This window comes from Lithobates pipiens, unplaced genomic scaffold, assembly GCF_037356315.1.
Source record: "Lithobates pipiens isolate NorthernLeopardFrog02 unplaced genomic scaffold, aLitPip1_a1.2 Scaffold_27, whole genome shotgun sequence".
Taxonomy (NCBI): domain Eukaryota; kingdom Metazoa; phylum Chordata; class Amphibia; order Anura; family Ranidae; genus Lithobates; species Lithobates pipiens.
Window position 1 is genome coordinate 18,356,116 of NW_027507788.1, and position 21,698 is coordinate 18,377,813.

The window sequence follows — 21,698 nt, forward strand, 5'->3', positions numbered from 1 at the left end:
GGGCTGCGGGCAGTGACTCCAGTGTTCTCCAGTGTGGTGGGTGGTGAGCTGTGGGCAGTGGCTCCAGTGTCCTCCAGTGTGGTGGGTTGTGGGATAATAGCAGCGGCTCCAGTGCCCTCCAGGATGGTGGGTGGAGGGCTGCGGTCAGCGGCTACGGTGTCCTCCAGGATGGTGGGTGGCAGGCTGCGGGTAGCGGCTCCAGTGTCCTCCAGTGTGGTGGGTTGTGGGATATGAGCAGCGGCTCCAGTGCCCTCCAGGATGGTGGGTGGAGGGCTGCAGTCAGCGGCTACGGTGTCCTCCAGGATGGTGGGTGGCAGGCTGCGGGTAGCGGCTCCAGTGTCCTCCAGTGTGGTGGGTGGTGGGCTGCATGTAGCGGCTCCACTGTTCTCCAGTGTGGTGGGTGGCGGGCTGTGGGCAGCGGCTCCAGTGTCCTCCAGCGTGGTGGGTGGTGGGATGTGAGCAGCAGCTCCAGTGTCCTCCTCTGGTGCAGCTATCCATGGTAGCCAATCTGCTTCTAACTTCAGCTTGTTCAATAAACCACTTCAGCCCTGGAAGATTTTACCCCCTTCCTGACCAGAGCACTTTTTGTGATTCGGCACTGCGTCGCTTTAACTGACAATTGCGCGGTCGTACGGCACTGCACCCAAACAAAATTGGCGTCCTTTTTTTTCCACAAATAGAGATTTCTTTTGGTGGTTTTTGATTGCCTCTGCTGTTTTTTTTATTTTTTCAGCTATAAACAAAAAAAGAGCGACAATTTTTTTTGAAAAAAAAACACAATATTTTGTACTTTTTGCTATAATAAATATCCCAATTTTATATAACGTCTACAAAATAGGGGATAGATTTATGGCATTTTTATTATTATTATATTTTTTTTTACTCGTAATGGCGGTAATCTGTGTTTTTTTTGTGACTGCGACATTATGGCGGACACATCGGACAATTTTGACACATTTTTGGGACCATTGGCATTAATACAGCGATCAGTGCTATAAAAATGTACTGATTACTGTAAAAATGTCACTGGCAGGGAAGGGGTTAACACTAGGGGGCGATCAAGGGGTTAACTGTGTTCCCTAGTGTGTGATCTAACTGAAGGGGGATGGGACTGTCTAGGGGACATGACAGATCGCTGTTCATACTTTGTATGAACAGACGATCTGTCCCTTCTCCCCTCAGAGAACCGGGATCTGTGTGTGTTTACAAATGAAACCGCCGGGCACTCGCCTCGGCTCTGAGGGAGAGCAGCGGGCACATGCCCCTAGTGGCCGCTCAAGGAAGCGACATTACAAAAAAAGCACACCCATTCCCAAACAAGTACCACCCTTTAATTGCCTCAAAGGTAGCACTGCCATGATAAAAGGACCTGGGCAGGGGCGGACTGACAACTCATGGGTCCCCCAGGCAATGCACAGACTTTTACATACTGTCCCTGGTTTTATTGAGGCTGGCAACCCTGATGGGGCCCCTTAGTGGCATGGGGCCCTTGGGCAGTGCCCGAGTGCCCGAATGGTCAGTCCGCCCCTGGACCTGGGTCATACGACTATTGAACCAACTATGATGACCTTAAATCCAATGTGCTTTACAGTTACGCAATGAGTCAGCTGACAACATTGGACATCCCAACCCATCCATCCACAGCTCCACCGATCAACTGCATTACTCCAGGGTGAATTTTCCAGCTCCCTCCAAGAGACAGAGCAACCTTTCCAGGTCAGCCGTGTATGTAATGACAATTCTAAGGATTCCAAACATACATTCATTTTATTAACCCCTTCATGAGGAAGGTAAAACAAATTCTAACTCCTGAACAGGGCTTTCATTTGATGGTAAAAATTAATGGACGTCTTCAAAATTTTTTGGATTACCAAAGGAAAACTGGCCCAAAATAGAAAAAAATATATAATATATATATGTATATATATATATATAAAATAAAAAATAGTGTAGCGCTTCAATGATAAGTGTAATCAACACAAATTCTGTAAAGATAATAATAGCAAAACAGAGATCGCACAGAACCAAATGCCTAGAAATCAAAGTCCAACATAAAACAATCATTCAACTGTGTTGATGGCGTAGAAGTGACCAAACCGTCACATAGAAGGACAATGGTGTACTGGACGAATGTGTTCATGCGGGTAAACTTGATTGTAAGCATCAAAATGAAAAGTGAATAAATACTTCTTACCGGAACGGTTGGACTCACACAGTCATATGACGGTTGAGTCTAGAAGGCTAGAAGGCTAATACGTTATCCTCCAATCTAAGAAATCATCTGACTCAGCAATACAGCAACAACGGTTCCTCTGATCAGAAGTCAGCTCACTCTGAATTGCCAATGGAATAAACAAGAAAATACCACGCCTGCAAAGCTGCGGCACTGAGTCCGTGCTGCTTTTTAATGTTAAAAACAATGTTAATTTTTAACATTAAAAAGCAGCACGGACTCAGTGCCGCAGCTTTGCAGGCGTGGTATTTTCTTGTTTATTCCATTGGCAATTCAGAGTGAGCTGACTTCTGATCAGAGGAACCGTTGTTGCTGTATTGCTGAGTCAGATGATTTCTTAGATTGGAGGATAACGTATTAGCCTTCTAGCCTTCTAGACTCAACCGTCATATGACTGTGTGAGTCCAACCGTTCCGGTAAGAAGTATTTATTCACTTTTCATTTTGATGCTTACAATCAAGTTTACCCGCATGAACACATTCGTCCAGTACACCATTGTCCTTCTATGTGACGGTTTGGTCACTTCTACGCCATCAACACAGTTGAATGATTGTTTTATGTTGGACTTTGATTTCTAGGCATTTGGTTCTGTGCGATCTCTGTTTTGCTATTATTATCTTTACAGAATTTGTGTTGATTACACTTATCATTGAAGCGCTACACTATTTTTTATTTTATCTGTTGAACTTTGTTTGTTTTTGGTGTTGGCTGCTGTTGTGGCCGTTGTGGCCATTTTTTCACAAACTATAGCGCAGTGTTTTCCCTTTTTATATATATATATATATATATATATATATATATATATATATATATATATATATATATATTCTTTTAAATTTAGCTGTAAATGTCTTGCTATTACTATGACCTACCACCCAAGGATGAACAAAAAATAAATAAAAAATTGTCCTGCTCCTAACGATCGCAACGATACCACATACACTATATCACCAAAAGTATTGGGACACCTGCCTTTACACGCACATGATTTAATGACTTCCAGAAGCTATATTTATTTGTCAAAGATTTTGAAAACCATTTATCATTTTCCTTCCACTTCACAATTATGTGCCACTTTGTGTTGGTCTATCACATAAAATCCCAATTAAATACATGTACATTTTTGGTTGTAACATGACAAAATGTGGAAAATTTCGAGGGGTGTGAATACTTTTTCAAGGCACTGTATATTGATTTGTTTACGCAAATGTTATAGCGTCTGCAAACTATGGCATATATACTGGAATTTGTATTTTTTTTAGTAAAGCGATTAGCGGCTTATAGCGGGACTGCGATATTGCGGTGGACATTCTGACACCAACTGACAGTTTTGACACTTTGTGGGAACCAGTGACACTATTCTAGTGATCAGTGCTAAAAATATGCACTGTCACTGTACTAATGACACTGGGACGGGTTTAACATATAGGGAGATTAAAGGGTTAACTGTGTGCCTAACCATTGTTTATGTTTGTACACTGTGATGCTTTCACTAAGGGATGTGCTTTGCAGGGAAGCAAAATCCATCACATTCCCGCTGTGAGGACAGAGCTCTGCATTGTTTACATAGGCAGAGCTCCGTCCTGTCTGTCTCCTCGCCGATCAGCAGGTGCTGGCTGTCATCCATTGGCTGGCACCTGCTTTTTGGCTTCAGCTGTGTCTAATCACAGCACAAGCTTGGCACCGGCGTGGGCACACACGCGCTGGAGTGGCGCGCATTCGCCCCCTATCTGGAAGTGCCGGATTACTAGATAGGTGATCCGGTGTCTTATCGAATATTGTATCCCGGTGGATAGTGTCTGCCTGTACTGCGCAAGGAGACACTGAAAGTCTCCGAAGATGAACGGCGCCTGCGCACTGAGTCCAGGTTCAAGCCCCACCATCCAAGTGGACATAGAGTCAGAATAAAGAGTTGCCGAGCGAAGCGAGGCCGTGCCTGAAGCGCGGCAAGCGAAGCAAGCCCACGAGGGTCCCTGTTACTAAGTGCTACTGTATGTCCACTTGCATGGTGGGGCTTGAACCTGGACTCAGGGCAGAAGGTACTATTAAGTGCGCAGGCGCCGTTCATCTTCGGAGGCTTTCGGCATCTCCTTGTTCTCTGTACTGCGCAAGCGCTGCGCCTGCGCAGTACGAGGCGGACAATATCTGATGGGGGGACACCGGCACAGTAGAGACACTTTGTTGCCATATAAAGGCATTATGCGGTTTGCAAGTGGATGTAATGTATCTTTTATGAATACAATGTATTTTTTTCTCCAAACATAAGGGGAAAAAAAAGCACAGAGGCGGGCTATTCCTTGACTTATAACCGTGATATCCAATCACAGGCTATCAAAGCAATCAGGTGACCAGGAGCCAATCCTTCTGGCATAATTTAGTAGCTGCCATTGCAAGGAAAGCCTGCTTTCACATTAATCAGGTTTTTTTTTCTGTTTTTGTGTTAAAATAAAACCTAAATGCTACAGTATGGAGCAGTTCACACCAGTCAGTTGCAGGTCAGTTGTTTGTTTGTTTTTTTAAAGTGCTGCATGCTGCATTTTTGGTGCATGTTTAAAACCGCATTAAAAATCCACCTCCCCATTAAAATGCATTGAAAACGCACACAAATTGCAACCTTTTTTTTTTTTGTGTGCGTTTTTTGAGTAAAAATTTAAATGTTGCATGCAAACGTTATGCAACCAGAAAATGCACCGGAAGCGTGGCAGAAAATGTCGCAAAAATGCATATTTGTTTTTGCCACGTTTTTTGCAACAGAGCCGTATGGGAGCAGCCAAAATCTCTCTCTAAATACTTCCTTGTTTGTTCTTTTAGTGCCGCGGAAGATAATGACATCACCACAATTTACAGCGTTGTCAGGAAAGTGCCCAATACACACGAGGTGAGTTTACCTGCATGATTAAATCTGCACCTCCTCCATGGAAAGAGAACATTTGGACATTCCTTATTGGTCCTCAATAATCATTACACAGTCTGTACTGACATAAAAAAAAAAAAAAAAGAATGTGTCTAATAATTACAATGTAAATAATGAAACCGCCCCCTTAAAGCAGGCCTCCGGGCAAATGGCTAAATACACCAATAAAATGCATACAAGGGAATTGCTTTACCCAGTAATGGTTTTGTATTTGTGTCCATCCAATCCTGAAATTTACACAGCTATGCCACACAGCATAGTTTTTCTTTGCAGAGCAGGAGACCTGATTTTTTTTATGCGATCAAAACCTATAATCCAAAAAAAAAGCCAGCATGCCAAATGATCACTCCACATTTACTGAAGGCTCAGTCATCAGCAAAATAACCACCGATGTTTATAGAGCACGGCGGCCCTTTAGATCAAGGGGACAACTTATCTTCTTTTCTTGGCCTACCTTCTAATTGTCTCTACTTATCACCCCGATACAAAGAGCCGTTGTGCTCTCAAGCATTGCTACTTATCTTGCTGATATGGAATATCCAGCAATGGCAGGTATGAAGGTATACACAGCACAGGTACACAGGTATGCAAAGCACAGGGGTACAGGTATGCAGAGCGCATATATACAAGTATGCAGAGTACAGGTATATAGGTGTGCAGGTATACACATCACAGGTATACACAGCAAAGGCATACAGTTATGCAGAGCACAGGTATACAGGCATGCAGAGCGCAGGCATACAGGCATGCAGAGCGCAGGCATACAGGTATGCAGAGCGCAGGCATACAGGCATGCAGAGCGCAGGCATACAGGCATGCAGAGCGCAGGCATACAGGCATGCAGAGCGCAGGCATACAGGTATGCAGAGCGCAGGCATACAGGTATGCAGAGCACATATATAAAGGTATACAGGCATGCACAGGTATTCACAGCACAGGTAAACAGGTATGCACAGCAAAGGCATACAGGTATGGAGAGCACAGGTATTAAGACATGCAGAGCACAGGCATACAGGTATGCAGAGCACATATATAAATGTATACAGGCACGCACAGCACAGGTAAACAGGTATGCACAGCAAAGGTGTACAGGTATGCAGAGCACAGGTATACAGGTATGAAGATATGCACAGCACAGGTATACAGGTATTCACAGCACAGGTATACAGGTATGAAGGTATGCACAGCACAGGTATACAGGTATTCACAGCACAGGTATACAGGTATGAAGGTATGCACAGCACAGATATACAGGTATAAAGGTATGCACATCACAGGTATACAGCTATGAAGTTATGCACAGGTATACAGGTATTCACAGCACAGGTATACACAGCAAAGGTATTGTCACAAGGGCCACGTACCTGATGTGAGACTGAAGTAGTGGGGAGGCCTCCCTTGCTCCTCGGGTCCTTGAAGCCTCTGGAGATGGAGACAGAGACTTGGTGGACACTGAGTGGCAGGGGTGCCAGGGGGGCAGAACACTGCAATCCTTAGTCCGAGTTCTGAGCCAAGGTCAAGTCCAGTTTGGCAATGAAGTATAAATGGGTTTATCTGAAGAAGAATGGTCGAGATCCAAGCTGGGGTCGGTTCCAATCTGGCAGCTGAGAACAAAAGGGACAAAGAAGTAGAACGGTCAAGGTACAAATCAGAGGTGAAATGGAAAGCAGCAAACAAGAGTAGTCAAATAGGTTTCCAGGTCACAAGTCCAGACAGATCACACACTAGCACAGGAACAAGGGAGGGACTAAAGATAATCCAGCAATTTGGCAGTGCCTGGGCTGGGCTTATATAGGGAAGTTTGAGGTAACTTCCTGTGTGCCTCCTGGGGATTTTCCTGCATTTTTCCATCAGGTTGAGCTCACTTCCTGTGCCCCTCCTGGGCATTTTCCCTCCTTTTTCCATCAAGTTTGAGGTCACTTCCTGTGTGCCTCTTGGGTATTTTCCCGCCTTTTTCCATCAAGTTAGAGGTCACTTCCTGTGCGCCTCCTGGGCATTTTCCTGCCTTTTTCCATCAAGTCTTCTGCGCAGGTGCGGGTTGGCGTACTGAGACGTCTTTGGCGCATGCTCAGTTGGCACGGATTTCCTCTTGCAGCAGCCAGCCATTGGTGCATGCGTAGTAAGCCCTGGATTCTTACAGGTATACAGGCGTGCAGAGAACATGTATACAGGTATGCAGAGCAAAGGTATACAGGCATGCACAGCACAGGTAAACAGGTATTCACAGTAAAGGCATACAGGTATGCAGAGCACAAGTATACAGGTATTCACAGCACATATAAACAGCCATACACAGTACAGGTATACAGGTATGCAGAGAGCATATATACAGGTATGCGGAGCACAGGTATACAGGTATGCGGAGCACAGGTATACAGGTATGCAAGTATGCACATCACAGGTATAGAAGTATTCACATCAATGATATGCAGCTATGCACAGCACAGACATGCAGGTAATCACAGTTATACAGGTATGCACAGCACAGGTGGCCCTGCAGTGATCCTCTTCAGCCATTAGGCCAATAAAAAGAACTTTCATGGTACTACTTAGCAAAAATTAGGGATGTTCTGGATGTTTTCTATAAAATGCTGAATCTGAAATTTTTGGGTTTAAGTGCAATGTATTGATATGTATTCCCCACTTCTTGTTTTAGTATGAGAACATTGCGTCATCAGATATAGCCCATGAAGACTCCCAGGATGAAATCCATTACTCCGTCATTGCTAATTTAAATAAAAAGGACAAAGAACGGGATCGTGACCCTGAGGTGGAATATGCCAAGCTGAGACATTCATGAAGTGTGTTATGGATTGCTTTAAGAATATTGTGTTAAAGGGTCAGTTCACCTGGGGGGGGGGGGGGGGATGAACCCAGGTGGCTGGATCATCCAAGGAGCTCCTGGCTCTTTGGATGATCCAACGATGAGATCTCCCTGCCATAATTCTTCAATTGGTTGCTGTCTACCTGGGAGTTTTGAGTGTTCCCATCTGCCCTTGTGTGTCACTTCTCATCTGCTCCTCCTGTTACTTTGCCTATATTATAAAATAAGTCAATAAATCCAGCAGGGATGGTGGAAGCCCCTCATAATTGGTGCAGCAGGTGTGCAGACCTAGGAAATCAGTATAGGGTTGGCTGGAATCCTTCATAATGTTTACAGCAGGTTTACAGACCTAGGAACTCAGCATGATAGGGTTGGTTGGAATCCTTCATAATGTTTACAGCAGGTTTACAGACCTAGGAACTCAGCATGATAGGGTTGGCTGGAATCCTTCATAATGTTTACAGCAGGTTTACAGACCTAGGAACTAAGTATAGGGTTGGTTGGAATCCTTCATAATGGGTACAGCGGGTATTCAAACCCAGGGACTAAGTTTAGGGATTATGGGAGCCCCTCATAATGGGCACAGCAGGTTTGCAGACCTGGGAACTCAGTGCAGGGTTGGTGGAAACCCCTCATAGTGGACACAGTAAGTGCACAAACCCGGAAACGCTGCAGTGATGTGGGAAACCCTCATAATGGGCACAGTAGGTGTCCAGACCTGGAAAATAAGAGCTGCCTATACATAAAAGTATTTGCCAGGTAAATTAATTTCCAAAGCATCTATAGAACACACCCGTTCTTTGTGGACTGACCCTTAAAAGCCAATTTGCCCCAAAACTGCCTTTTGTAGGGAATGGCAAGTTAATGCAGGTGATGCTTTCTTACAAGGGTTCCAAAAGAGAGATACCTCAGGTGAATGCATGGTGCCACTGAACTGTGCAGACATTAGCAGGTGTTGGTATCATGGGCACATAATGGTTTCTCCATGATAAGAAATAAACAAATACCTGGAGGCTCAAGCTACAGAGGAGCGATAGCTTTATTATTGGCTTGTTGGTGGAGGGATACAGATTAACTAGGCTAATACCACCACTATGGTTTTCCAGAGCCCTAGAACCTCTTCACGCCACAATGTCATATTGCCAAATAACGTGGTATGAATGGACTCTATGGAGATCATGGAACGATGCTTTGAGATGGAGAAAAGTGCAGTCTATGAAAGACATCTCTTTGATAGCTGCATTGATGGACAGTTGTGGAGGGAGGAGTACTTTGTCTTATATTTTTGTGTACTGTCTAAGGCTAACCCAACAACACATCTAGCAACGAAAGGAGCCGTCTCCTCACCAGTTGCGTTGTCGGAAGGCTGCGGAGGGAGTGGGTGTCCTATCCAACTCACAGTTAGTCATAGACAGCACATAGGAATATGGGACGAATGCTACATTTACTTTGCTCCTACCCCACTGTACCTACAATGCTCTGGTAGTAATGGGAAAAGGCTCCAGACATAGTTGGGTCTTTTCCAAAGAGGCTGTGTGCTATTAGGCTGCCCACACACCCATTGTGACAGTGGAGGGACACTCATCTGGCTGCTGACCATTTGTCCAGGTTCCTCTTCCTTTCTCAGATGTGACCTCACTTAGCTGCTGAGGGACCGCAGCATAAAAACTCTTCCCTGGGTGTGTCCATGAACCCAGAGAGTTGTAGGACAGCGGTTAGAGAGGCTTGTGCATGGATCTGAGCATTATGAGTAAATGAGTACTCTGCTACAAAACGTCCCCACCTGTCACCGGAATAGGTGTCCTGGAATATTTAACCTTCCCCTCTGTTCTGGTGACAAAGTTAAAATTTGGGATTTTCCACCACTTCCTGTCTAGGTAAAAACAGACACCAGAACATATAGAGAGAGTGAATCCACACAGCAGGGAAACAGGAAACGATAAAAAGACTGACAGGGATTCCAACCCTTCCCTACTCTGTCCAAAAGATAAAAAAAAGGTTTGGCCTGTACATTTACTCCCTCATTTCATTGAACCGACTGACTATTTCCAGTTGTCATGATTACATTAAAGCAATATTAGCTTGAGTAAAACTTACCTCTATTAGGAAAAAAAAATGCAATTACCCCCTTGTTTTTTTTTTTTTTACTATTACATTTATGCATATATTGGTGTGAGTATATAAGTGTGTAATGCTTTTTTTTGTCTAAAAATTTTATATTTGAAAAAATGTACCTTTTTTTGTCTAAACCCAATAAAACGTATTTTAATATAAATATTTTGTGTTCTGAGTAATTAGGTAATTGAGGTGTAGCTTAGGTCGATTATAATATATATATATATATATATATATATATATATATATATACATATATATATATATATATATATATATATATATATATATATATATATATATATATATATATATTTTTTTTTTTTTTTTTTTTTAAGCACTTTTTTTAGCAATATTAATAGACTCATTCCTCTTCTTCTCTTTCTTCTTTTCTTCTCTTCTTCTTCGTTATTCTTTTCTTCTTTTTTCTTCTTTCCTTCTTTTTTTCTTCTTCTTTCTCCTTTTTATTCTTTCTTTGTCTTCCTTTCTTTCTTCTTCCTTTGTCTTCCTTGCTTCTTCTTCCTTGTTCTTTTTGCTTCCTTTTTTTCTCTTCTTTCCTTCTTATTTCTTCTTCTTTCTCCAATTTCTTTTTTTCTTCTTCTTCTTCTTTCTTTCTTTCTCTTCCTTTCTGTTTCCTTCTTTTTTTTCTTATTTCCTTATTTCTTTCTTCTTTTTTCTCCTTTTTCTTCTTCCTTCTTCCTTTATTTCTTCTTTCTTTGTCTTCCTTTCTTTTACTCTTCCTTGTTCTTTCTTGTTCTTTCTTTGTCTTCCTTTCTTTTTCTTCTTCCTTGTTCTTTCTTCTTTCTTCCTTCTGTCTTCTTTTTTCTTTCTTTCTTCTTTCCAAACAGGAAAGATTGGAATGACAGGGGTGATTACACAGTCAGTGGATGGATGAGGGGGGAATTGAGGTTCACGTCATTCTGTGGTTCTTCTGGCAGGCATGCCATCACAGCATAGAGGGGAAGGCTGCTGTTAGAAATCACACCGCCCCATACAGTCTACCTGACAGCCCCCCCCCCCCCCACCCCCTTCCCCAGCCGAAGGTGACCGAGGACATAGATTTATCAGTCCCTTTCTCTGCAGCCTCAGCTGCACAGATGAATGAATAGGAAGTGCTCTGATGCTTCCTGCAGTTTACTATGCTTCAGTGATGAATGGACACTGGGTTGATTGGTACTGATTTCTCACTGTGTTTATTCAGGAAAGGAAGTATTTACCAGCCGCTTCCCCTGCTCTCCATCCTGAAACATCCCCTTGTGTATCTGTAGCAGCTGCCAGCGGGAGAGGTGAGAAGCCTGTAGCGCTGCGGGGGAAAGGGGCACATGGGGGGGCCCAGACAGCAGATGGAAGAAGCACATGTGATAGGACCAATCCCCCTGCAGTGCAGCCATATGGAGAAAGATGAGGAGAAGCTGGCTGCAGGGGGAGAATTGTGTCTGCAATAAGACAGTACAGCCGACCCTCCTACTGAGCAGGTGCCTGGGCCCCCCTCTTAAATTGATGGGGCACAGGCCCAGTACAGGAGGGCTGTACTGCCTTATCAGCAGCCCTGCATGCCGGTGATGTGTCAAATACTGTCCCCCATCGGATAGTGTCCGCCCTGTACTGCGCTTGCGCAGTATGGAGGACAAGGAGACGCCAAAGGTCTCCGAAGATGAACGGCGCCTGCGCCATGAGTCCAGGTTCAAGCCCCACCATCCAAGTGGACATAGAGTTAGAATAAAAAAATAGTCGAGCGAAGCGAGGCCGTGCCTGAAGCGTGGCGAGCGAAGCCGTATGTCCACTTGGATGGTGGGGCTTAAACCTGGACACAGTGTGCAGGCCCGCCGTTCATCTTCAGAGACTCTCGGAGTCTCCTTCTCCTCTGTACTGCGCAAGCGATGTGCCTGCGCAATACAGGGCAGACACTATCCAATGGCCGGACACTTTTTAAAAGAACACCGGCACTGAATGGGGGGAGTGTGCATGTGTATGGTGACAGAGAGATAGCATGACAGTTCTTGGCCAGGCACTTCCTGTTATGCACTACCAATTATGCTCATGCGTTGTCACCCTGTCTTCTGATGGAGACTGCCAATGGCCATTCCAACACACATTACGCAGGCAAGGTCCACTGTTATCACCATTAGGAAATTGATAAATTCCATGCAGCCATCACTGGAGTGCCTGTAGACAAAACGTGACTGGAAAGGGGCCACAGGGGGAGATACAATGAAGGTGGAACAAGAAGGTGAAAATAAGTATTTTGCAAAAGGAAACAAAAATATGACAATTGTTGTCATACTGTACACTTTAGCAATCTGAATGTCATTCAGCTTATATCAGCTTCGATCTTAGTTGCCAGATAAGGAGTCTGACAGAGATATGGGGGAAGCTTAATTGGAGCAAATTGAACTGACGCAAGATTCTCTGCAATCCATTCCAGTCATCTCTTGTATGATACCTTCTCATATCGATTGTAAATCCTTATTATTCAAAAGACGTCACTTGTGCAGCCCATCTGTTATTACTTTATGATTTGTTATCTGTGACTGATAGTAAGTGATAGTAGCATGTGTGGCACCAAGCATACTTAGTGTGTTTGTGTCTGTGTGCTGTTTATTTGCTTATCTGGTATGATAAGATGTATTATTATGTTCGAAAATGACCCCGACCAGCTATTTTGGAAAACCTCTTCCTGTAAAATTACTAGGGCTGTGGAAATTAAAGATGAATTCCTCGATTAATCGATTAATTTTTTTGATCGGTACTCACCTCTCCGCCAGCTTCCAGGTCTTTAGGAAGTTCCGTCGAAGATCCTTTGATGTCACGGACATCAACGTCACTGGACACCTCCCCCAAGTGCCTCCGTCTGTTAACGAAGGGAAGGGGGGAGGAGTCCGGTGACATTGAAGTTCTGATTGAACGTGACGTGTACAGAGGAGGAGCTACGCATGACATCACCCGCTGCTGCCCTACGGAACTAACACGATTGTTGGCTTTACATGCTGTGTTTTTATCATCTTTATGTGAGTAGTTTGTATTTGAACACAAAAATGAAATCTTATACTTAAGCGGTGAGCACTTCGATATTTTCTTTCTACCCATGACCTGGCGTCCTTGCTGAGATCTAAGGAGACGTGAGAGAAGTTTATGGTCCGTGTTAACCCTTTTGATACCCGTTTGCATGGCCACCTGTTTGCACAGGGGTCCATGCCATAAGGTGAGAGTGATTAGATAGACTGGAGGTGGAGGGATTGTCATGCTACTGTGGAAAAAAACAATTACTTACATCAGTGCTACAGTTTGAATTTAAAACGTATTTGTGTGAACTGTGAAGTTAAGTCATGGATTGTGGAAACTAACTAGTGTCGGGTGATTGTATATAGTGTATACCACATTTACCACTGACTAATGCAGAGTTGCAATGCAAGGAGATCAGCTAGAAGTAGTTGGATCTGTATGTAACGTTATAATTCATCGAAATTAGTTGATTCATCGATTTAAAAAAAAATCGATTAATCGAACGCGAAAATTTTAATCAGTAACAGCCCTAAAAATCACATTTAAAATGATAGTAAATGTATTTATTTTTTATTTCAGAATATGAGGTCCACACCTACCTACCGTGTGTAGTCCTCTTCTTCTTAAGTGTCCCTTTCCTCCTGATCCCAGGAGTCCCAAGGCCGCTGTCCTGTTCCCCCAATTTGCAGGTGTTTCCCCAGCTAGCCATGTGCTAAAGAGACACCCATGCATGAACTGCAGGTTCCAGTATCTCTTATTTGGCTACAGCATCGAACCAATTTGGAGTACAAGCTCTGGCACTTGTGCCACTCTGTGCCCTTACACTCTCTGCCACCACCTTCAGGTGTGTTGGGCAGGAGGTGCAAGAGAAGCCCTTTCGACAGCTCAGTCTCCACCAGGTACATGGTAAAAGGCTTCCCTTGTGTAGACACCCAAAAGCCTTGAGATAGCGTTTTTTTTTTTAATAATCCGTATGTCCCCAAAGTTACTGCATAGTAGGAAGTATCAATTGACTGCAAATGTGGTGACATCACCACTCTTGCGTTCCATTAAGAATTACAAGTTCTTCTGCCATAGTGGCAGATGGGACTTGAGTTTTGTCATTCACAGATCTCTGTATAAAGATGGGGGGAGTGATACAGAAAGCTAATTAGAGAAGTAAGTTTGTCCAAGGGCCTTGCTATGGCATTTGAAGACCCCTGGCACCTCCAGACACAACAACTAGTATCAATTTAGGGAAGCAAATTAAAAAAAATCATTATAGCCTTATACCCCCTGACCCGAGAGGCATATAAGGGACTTCCAGTAGCAAGGTGGACAAGCATTTACCCCAAGGCTGTGTCCCTGGTCCTTGGGGTACCATATAACCATGGCTCTATACAGACTCCAACTCCTCGCTATACAGTATAAGGGTCTTAAAGCCATAACCGGCATTCTGTAATTTGCAGTACCTTTAGCGGCGATTGAATGGCTCCGTTCTTCCTCCTAGATGAGTTACTAGTCTCCCTGTGAGGTTCCAGCTTCACACACCACCAGCAGCAAAGTCGCTCCTCTGGCAATCCATTTTAGGACCAGCTTTCCTCCACACCGGTAAGGCCAGCTTTAGGCATAAAATCCAGGTCTATCCTTTACAGTACAGTTAAGCTCTCTGTAGACAGCAGGCCTAGGAAGACAGCAGATCTAAAACACATCCTCCTCCAGGCTTTCGCCCAGGAGGGGGGCATGGGGGTTGGTGACGCCTTCACAAGTCAAACATTTATATTCTTCCCCAGCATGTACCTCTGACAATAAACATCTTAGTGGTTGGCTAGGGTAGACATAAATATTCAGAAACCCGACCTATTGTGCCTGCCCTCTTTATTGCCAGGGACACTCCCAGCAGCAGCCAGTAGTCAGTCAGATTGGACGTAAGCAAGACCAAGTAAAGACAAAGCATATAGTTTAAGTGCTAAAAACACTCCTGCTTAAGGCAGGGTGGCTACAATAATTTGCATTTAAACCATTATCAAACTTGAAAAATACGTCTGACTTCTGTCGAATGGGGATGGCCATACATGGATCAAAATTGGGCCAGTCCCTGCTGAACCAGCTGAATTTTGATCCGTCTATGGCCAGCCTAACTCTTCTTCGGATTGGATTGTTATATTTTACACCATATGTATACACTATATGCACATTATATATACCTTTACTTTTGAGTGTCATTTCAGGACACCCTAGGTTTCAGCCTAAGCATACTATATTGGTAATACCTCCTCTTATTCACAAGCACTATAGATTTACACATAATTGGTATCAGTTTGCTCCATTAGCTGTCCAGTGTCTGCTATAGCTATAAGCGATGCTCTCCTAGCAACAGTTTACAAGTATCCAAATAGCCCTTCCTGTGCACGTGATCCTGTACCAGCTAATACTTTCTCCATCCATTACAACTAACTGTTGTTTTGCCCTACAACTCTATAAAAGTCACCACAGCTTATCAATTTATTGTCAGTGTTCCAAAGCCATGTTATAGAATCAGTTTTGTATTTATGGTTTTATTGACCATTAGTCAAGGACGACTTGTTACGTGAGCTTGTCGAAAGAATCATTAGCGGAGATTATCAATCTTCATGGACCATTTCCCATGCATTTAAGAGAGAAAAATAAAAGGATGGGTTGGCTTCAATCCAGATGTTTAATACTTGGCTTAGAGTTGACCGTTCAACTTATCACAGATTCTGTTCGGCGTAGAGTTGTAAGCACTCTCAGCTCTGCCCTGGAAAGACCAACAGAATTATCCTGTTCAAAGGCTGAAGAGGTCTTGTCGAAGATCTAACTCTTCTTGGGATTTGGTTTTTATGTTTGACATCGTAGGTTTGCAAGCTAATCAAAGGAAAGATGTCTTTGTTTAAGGATTCCTTGGCCCTCCGTTGACAACTATAAGATGGGCCTGGACACCCTATCTCTGGCAGTTTACATCATGACCATGTTTTTGGGACTTCCTTCCAATCTTCTAGTCTTTTACATTTTCTGCAAGAAGGCCCAAAACCGGATGACCCCAAATCTCATCTACATGATTAACCTTTGCATCTCTGACCTTGTCTTTATAATGTTTTTACCCATAAAAATTATGGAAACTTTCCTATCTGGATGGACCCTTCCAGAGATCTTATGTCCAATGTACAACTTCGTCCACTACAGCACAATCTACGCAAGTGTTTTGTTCCTCACTGCTGTAAGCGTTGGTCGGTACCTGAGTGCCGCTTTCCCAATCAAGTACAAGATCTACAAGAGACCCATATATTCTTTCTTCATTTGCATTATCCTGTGGGCTCTTGTGTTTCTCCATGTGTCTTTTGTGTTCGTCTTGGAGACCACCCAAAAAGGCAATATTGAAATGTATCTTTACCAAGAAGACAATAAAGTGGTCTGTTATGAAAATTTTACTTCTCGTCAGTTGGAGTTGATCGTACCAGCAAGATTGGAGTATTCAATTGTCCTTTTCTTCCTTCCTCTGGGTATTACCATATTTTGCTATACTCGTTGTATTCAGATACTGATAAAATGCTACTTGCATGTCAAGCACAAGAAGAAAGCCATTCGAGTCGCAGTCACAACTGTGACTGTCTTCATAGTATGCTTTGCCCCTTATAATATTTCGCACGTAGTGGGCTTCATTACTCATGAGAGCGTATGGTGGCGCAAAGCGGCACTACTGCCCAGCACTTGCAATGCCTTTCTTGACCCCCTCATCTTCTACTTCTTGTCATCGACAGTCGATAAAGGATTTTACCAAGCCTGGAAGTCTTTGCAGAAAAAATACAGCATGTCAAAGAGGAAGCTTTCATCGGTTTTTGGAAAGGAATCTCCAGACCACGCAAAGACACCACCTATAATAACTATATGTTCATCTCTCTAGATTGGATGGGTAGATATTATTACTACAGAGCCCAGTGGATAAAAGTAATTTTTTTTTTTTTCAGCAACGTTCAGTTTTAACTACTCAAAATTGGTTGGAAACAATTGGAAAAATATAATATAATATAAAATAAAAATAGAATTTTCCTTAACAGATTTTTCTTTAAGGGCTTGTGGCTATTCTTAAGAGCTGTATTGTTTTATAAAATTAAATTCTGTCTGAAAGTGTACCTAAGCTTCAGATTCAGAATGCTTTATAAATCCGGAAGGGGACATTACTAAACTGATACCACCCCTTTTGGCCACTAGGCTTGGCCATGATAGATCCAGGTCAATCTATCTTTATGATGGGCAAGCTCGGTGGTCAATGAAACATGCTATAGAAGGCAAAATGAGGCAGGATCAGCTTCTCAGCCAGGCTGGTCAGTATATCCATGGTAGGATGTTTCTAGGATTTGGAGCTCCTGAGTTCTCAAAAACGAATTTGAGCGTTTTTGAGACTGTGCTAGCAGTAGTATTTTAGAAACATCAATGTCATTTTAGGTTCCTGTACTGAATAAACTAAAGACAGTAGACCCCCTTTGTTGACCTGGTTTCCTGGCTGCTCATAATTTCACCATTAAAAAATGCAGTTCAGGAAAATAATTCTCCATAATTATATGTGTACAGGATTAATGACTTGTATTAAAACATTATGGAGGTTATTTACGAAAGGCAAATCCACTTTGCACTGCAAGTGCAGTTGGAAGTGCAGTCGCTCTAAATTTAAGGGGTGGAACTGAAATCAGTGGAAGCTCTGCTGATTTTATCATCCAATCATGTGCAAGCTAAAATGCTGTTCTTTATTTTCCTTGCATGTCCCCCTCAGATCTACAGCGACTTTAATTCCAAGTACCCTTTCAGTGCACTTTCAAGTGCCCTTGCAGTGCAAGGTGGATTTTCCTTTAGTAAATAACCCCCAATATCTATCAGATTTTCAGAAGAAGAGGTTAGCTTTTGCATTTCTTTCAGTACAAGCGTTCTCTAACCACTTCAGCCCCGGAAAATTTGGCTGCTGAATGACCGGGTCATTTTTTTGTGATTCGGCACTGCATCGTTTTAACTGACAATTGCACGGCTGTGTGACGCTGCACCCAAACAAAATTGATGTCCTTTTTTTTCCCCACAAATTGAGATTTCTTTTGATGGTATTTGATCATCTCTGCGATTTTTATTTTTTGCGCTATAAACCAAAAAAGAGCGAAAATTTAGAAAAAAAACACAATGGGGGTTATTTACGAAAGGCAAATCCCCTTTGCACTTAAAAGTGCAGTTGGAAGTGCAGTCGCTCTAAATCTAAGGGGTAGATCTGAAATGAGGGGAAGCTCTGCTGTTTTTATCATCCAATCATGTGCAAGCTAAAATGCTGTTTTTTATTTTCCTTTCATGTCCCCCTTGGAACTACAGCAACTGCACTTCCAAGTGCACTTTCAGTGCAAATTGGATTTTCGTTCAGTAAATAACCCCCAATATTTTGTACTTTTTGCTATAATAAATACCCCCATTTGTTTTGTTTTTTTTAAAAGCACATTTTTTCTCAGTTTAGGCGGTTATGTATTCTTCTACATATTTTTGGTAAAAAAAAAAATAAGCGTATATTGATTGGTTTGTGCAAAAGTTATAGTGTCTACAAAATAGGGGATACATTTATAGTATTTTTATTATTTTTATTATTATTTTTTTTTTTACTAGTAATGGCAGCGATCTGCAATTTTTATCAGGACTGTGGCATTATGGTGGACACATCGCACACTTTTGACACATTTTTGGGACCATTGGCATTTATACATAAATCGGTGCTATAGGGTTAACACTAGGGGGTGGTGAAGGGGTTAACTGTGTTACCTGTGTGTGTTTCTAACTGTAGGGGGAGGGGACTGACTTAGAGGAAATGACAGATCGTGGTTCCTAGCTATTAGGAACTCACGATCTGCCTCTCCTCACAGAACAGAACAGGGATTTGTGTGTTTACACACCCGTCCCTGTTCTGCCTCTCGTGCCCGTGATCGCTCGTGGGCCAGTGGTTTGTGACCATCGGGCACGAGTATTGGCACCCCCACAGTGCAGCGGGAGCATTGCGCGCGCCTGCTATCCCGCTTAAAGGAGCCGACGTACAGCTACGCCAGCTCGCGGGATCGTGCCGACCTGACGCAGAATAATGACGGCGGCTGGTTGGCAAGCGGTTAAAGTAATTCTCTAATTCAAAACTTTTTTCTTTGTCTTGGATAGAGTAAGGAAGGGTTAAACCTGGCAGAGTGGCCACAATATTTTGCATTTAAACCATTATCAGCCCTTGTTCACTCTGAACGCGGCTTTGAAGTTGTGCCAGTTCACCTGAACTTGCATGATTTCAAAGCCGCATTTCAGTCTGACTTGGGGGGGCAACTTGAAAGACATCTGTGCGGGTTCATGCACAGATGCCTATTGAAATCGCCCCCGAAGTCGCCAAAAGTAGTGCAGGAACTACTTTTGGAAATCGGTGCAGCGCCACAAATTCGGGAATGCTCTTATTGCCAGCAATAGGCTCCAAATCACGCCCATGTGAACGGGGGCTCAAACCTGAAAAATACACTCTACTTCTACTTCTGTCACATGGGGACGACCATACCCTAGTTGAGAAACCCTGCACTAAACAGACTGGACTTAAGGATAACCAAGCAAAGACAAAGCTTATCATTTAAAGCATGGGTTCTCAACCTGTGGCCCTCCAGCTGTTGCAGAACTGCAACTGCCATGAGGCATTGCAAGTGGCTGACAATTGCAAGCATGATCTCCAAAGGCAGATACATGATGGGAATTGTAGTTTTGCAACAGCTGTAGGGCCACAGATTGAACGCTTATGATTTAAAGTGTTACTAAACTCAGGAGCCGGCATTCACTATATCTGGTCTACCATAGTACGCAGAACACGGAAATGCAATTATTTTAGTAAATATAAAGGGATAAATACCTTATGTATATAGAGTATATAGCATATAGCAGTCTTGTGACTTCTAAAGCCTTGTACACACGGTTGGAGAATCCGTCGGAATGTGTCCTATCGGACCGTATTGTCGGATAATCCGACTGTGTGTGGTATGCATCAGACTGATTCCGTCGGAATATCCGTCGGACCCAATTTTCCAACTTGTTGGAAATATTTTCTGACCAACTGGTTCGATCGGACATACTCCAATCATGTGTAGAGAATTTTGATCGGACCAAGTGCCATGCATGCTCAGATCAAATTCCTACATCAAAGCTATTGGCTACTAGTCTGAACATAGTCCCATTGTAACGAAATTACGTCATCACGTTCTGAATGATCGGATTTTTTCGACAACTTAGTCTGACCGTGTGTATGCAACAGTTTCGGACAAGATACGACGGACAAAATCCGACGGACAAAATCCGACGGATTTGGTTGTCGAAATCTACGACCGTGTGTACAGGGGCTATCAGTTCCTAGTAAACCTTGTAGGAAGAGTTTTCGTTCTCCCTGACTCTCTGTCTGGACAGTGCTGATTGGCCCTGTGCTGATCCCATGCATCCCCCTCAAGAAAATAAAAACTCTCTAGCAATACACACCAAACTGAGCATGCGCAGCCCATCCACTGGCTCTGTAAATATCAGGTTATTCTTCTTGCTGAGACAGTGGAAGAAGAAGAGGATCAGAGAAGACAGGATCAAACAGCTGTTATACACAATGCAGAGGATTAACCCCTTAGGTTCCACAGTGAGTATAACAAGCATGCTTTACTGCATATACAGACTGATTTTACTGTTGTGGGTTTAGTAACACTTTAAGTGATAAAAACACCCCTGCATGGTGGCTACAAATATATATATATAATAAATTCAAACGAAATAAACTGAAACTAGCACAATTGGAAGAGAGGGACAAAGAGTCGTGACTGTGTAAAAGGAAATGTCTAAAGATGGAGCTTTGTGGCAGGATCTCAAGGGATTATTTTTATTACCTTGCAGATTTCAAAGCATAAAAATGACTTTTGAACTGACATAACACATTAAAGCATGTCTCCCTATTGAAGCCACTGGGTTTACATAATTATCCTACACAATTTGAATCAGTTTTAAGATTTTAGACATGCATGACTGCGGAAGTTATCTGAAATGTAATGAACATAATAAAACCACTTAATGAAAGGGAAATAATAACTAATATTAGTGAAAGTGATAATCAATATGCAACAGTTTTATTTGTCAATCGATATCACTTTGATGGCTTTGCGGGCATCAGGCCAAAGTCTCACTAGCAGCTATTGGGTGGTTTGCTTTGTGTTAATAACAGATTAAGCAGGAAATGTCTAATGTATTGATTTTAAATGTTATTATCTTATTTTATAAGGTGTGACTGTAAATTGTAAATAGGAATTATAAAGATATCACATTTTAATGTACAGACTACGCAGCTATTTTTAATGAATTCAATAAATAGAAAATATACTGTATATAAAAATGTTTTGCTTATATATGTACTTTAATGACAGATTTTGAGCAAGGTTATAAAAGGGGAAAAAGTAGCCAATACACAGAGAGCAGTGTCAGTTTTTCTAAAAATAGAATGTACTGTATTGATATTTTGAGAGTTTTCATTTTAAACAATCCAACCTGTCCATCTTCCTCTCTTCTCTATTAACCTCCCTGGCGGTACCATTATTTCGGATTTT

General features: G+C 42.7%; 2 protein-coding genes across 2 annotated transcripts in view; both read left to right on the forward strand.

Moving 5' to 3' along the window:
- LOC143933374 (B-cell receptor CD22-like) overlaps positions 1-10,220 on the forward strand; it is a 131,132-nt gene extending 120,912 nt beyond the window's left edge. Inside the window, exons 25-27 of the mRNA XM_077456242.1 lie at positions 1,592-1,716; positions 5,045-5,111; positions 7,804-10,220. Of these exons, the coding sequence (XP_077312368.1) occupies positions 1,592-1,716; positions 5,045-5,111; positions 7,804-7,947 (336 nt within the window). The 3' untranslated portion in view covers positions 7,948-10,220. The remainder of the gene's footprint in view (positions 1-1,591; positions 1,717-5,044; positions 5,112-7,803) is intronic.
- A 5,631-nt stretch (positions 10,221-15,851) lies between these two features.
- On the forward strand, positions 15,852-17,043 carry LOC143933608 (free fatty acid receptor 2-like). Its single transcript, XM_077456554.1, has one exon. The coding sequence runs from the start codon at positions 16,016-16,018 to the stop codon at positions 16,988-16,990; it is 975 nt and encodes a 324-aa protein (XP_077312680.1). The 5' UTR covers positions 15,852-16,015; the 3' UTR covers positions 16,991-17,043.
- The last annotated feature ends 4,655 nt before the right edge of the window (positions 17,044-21,698 follow it).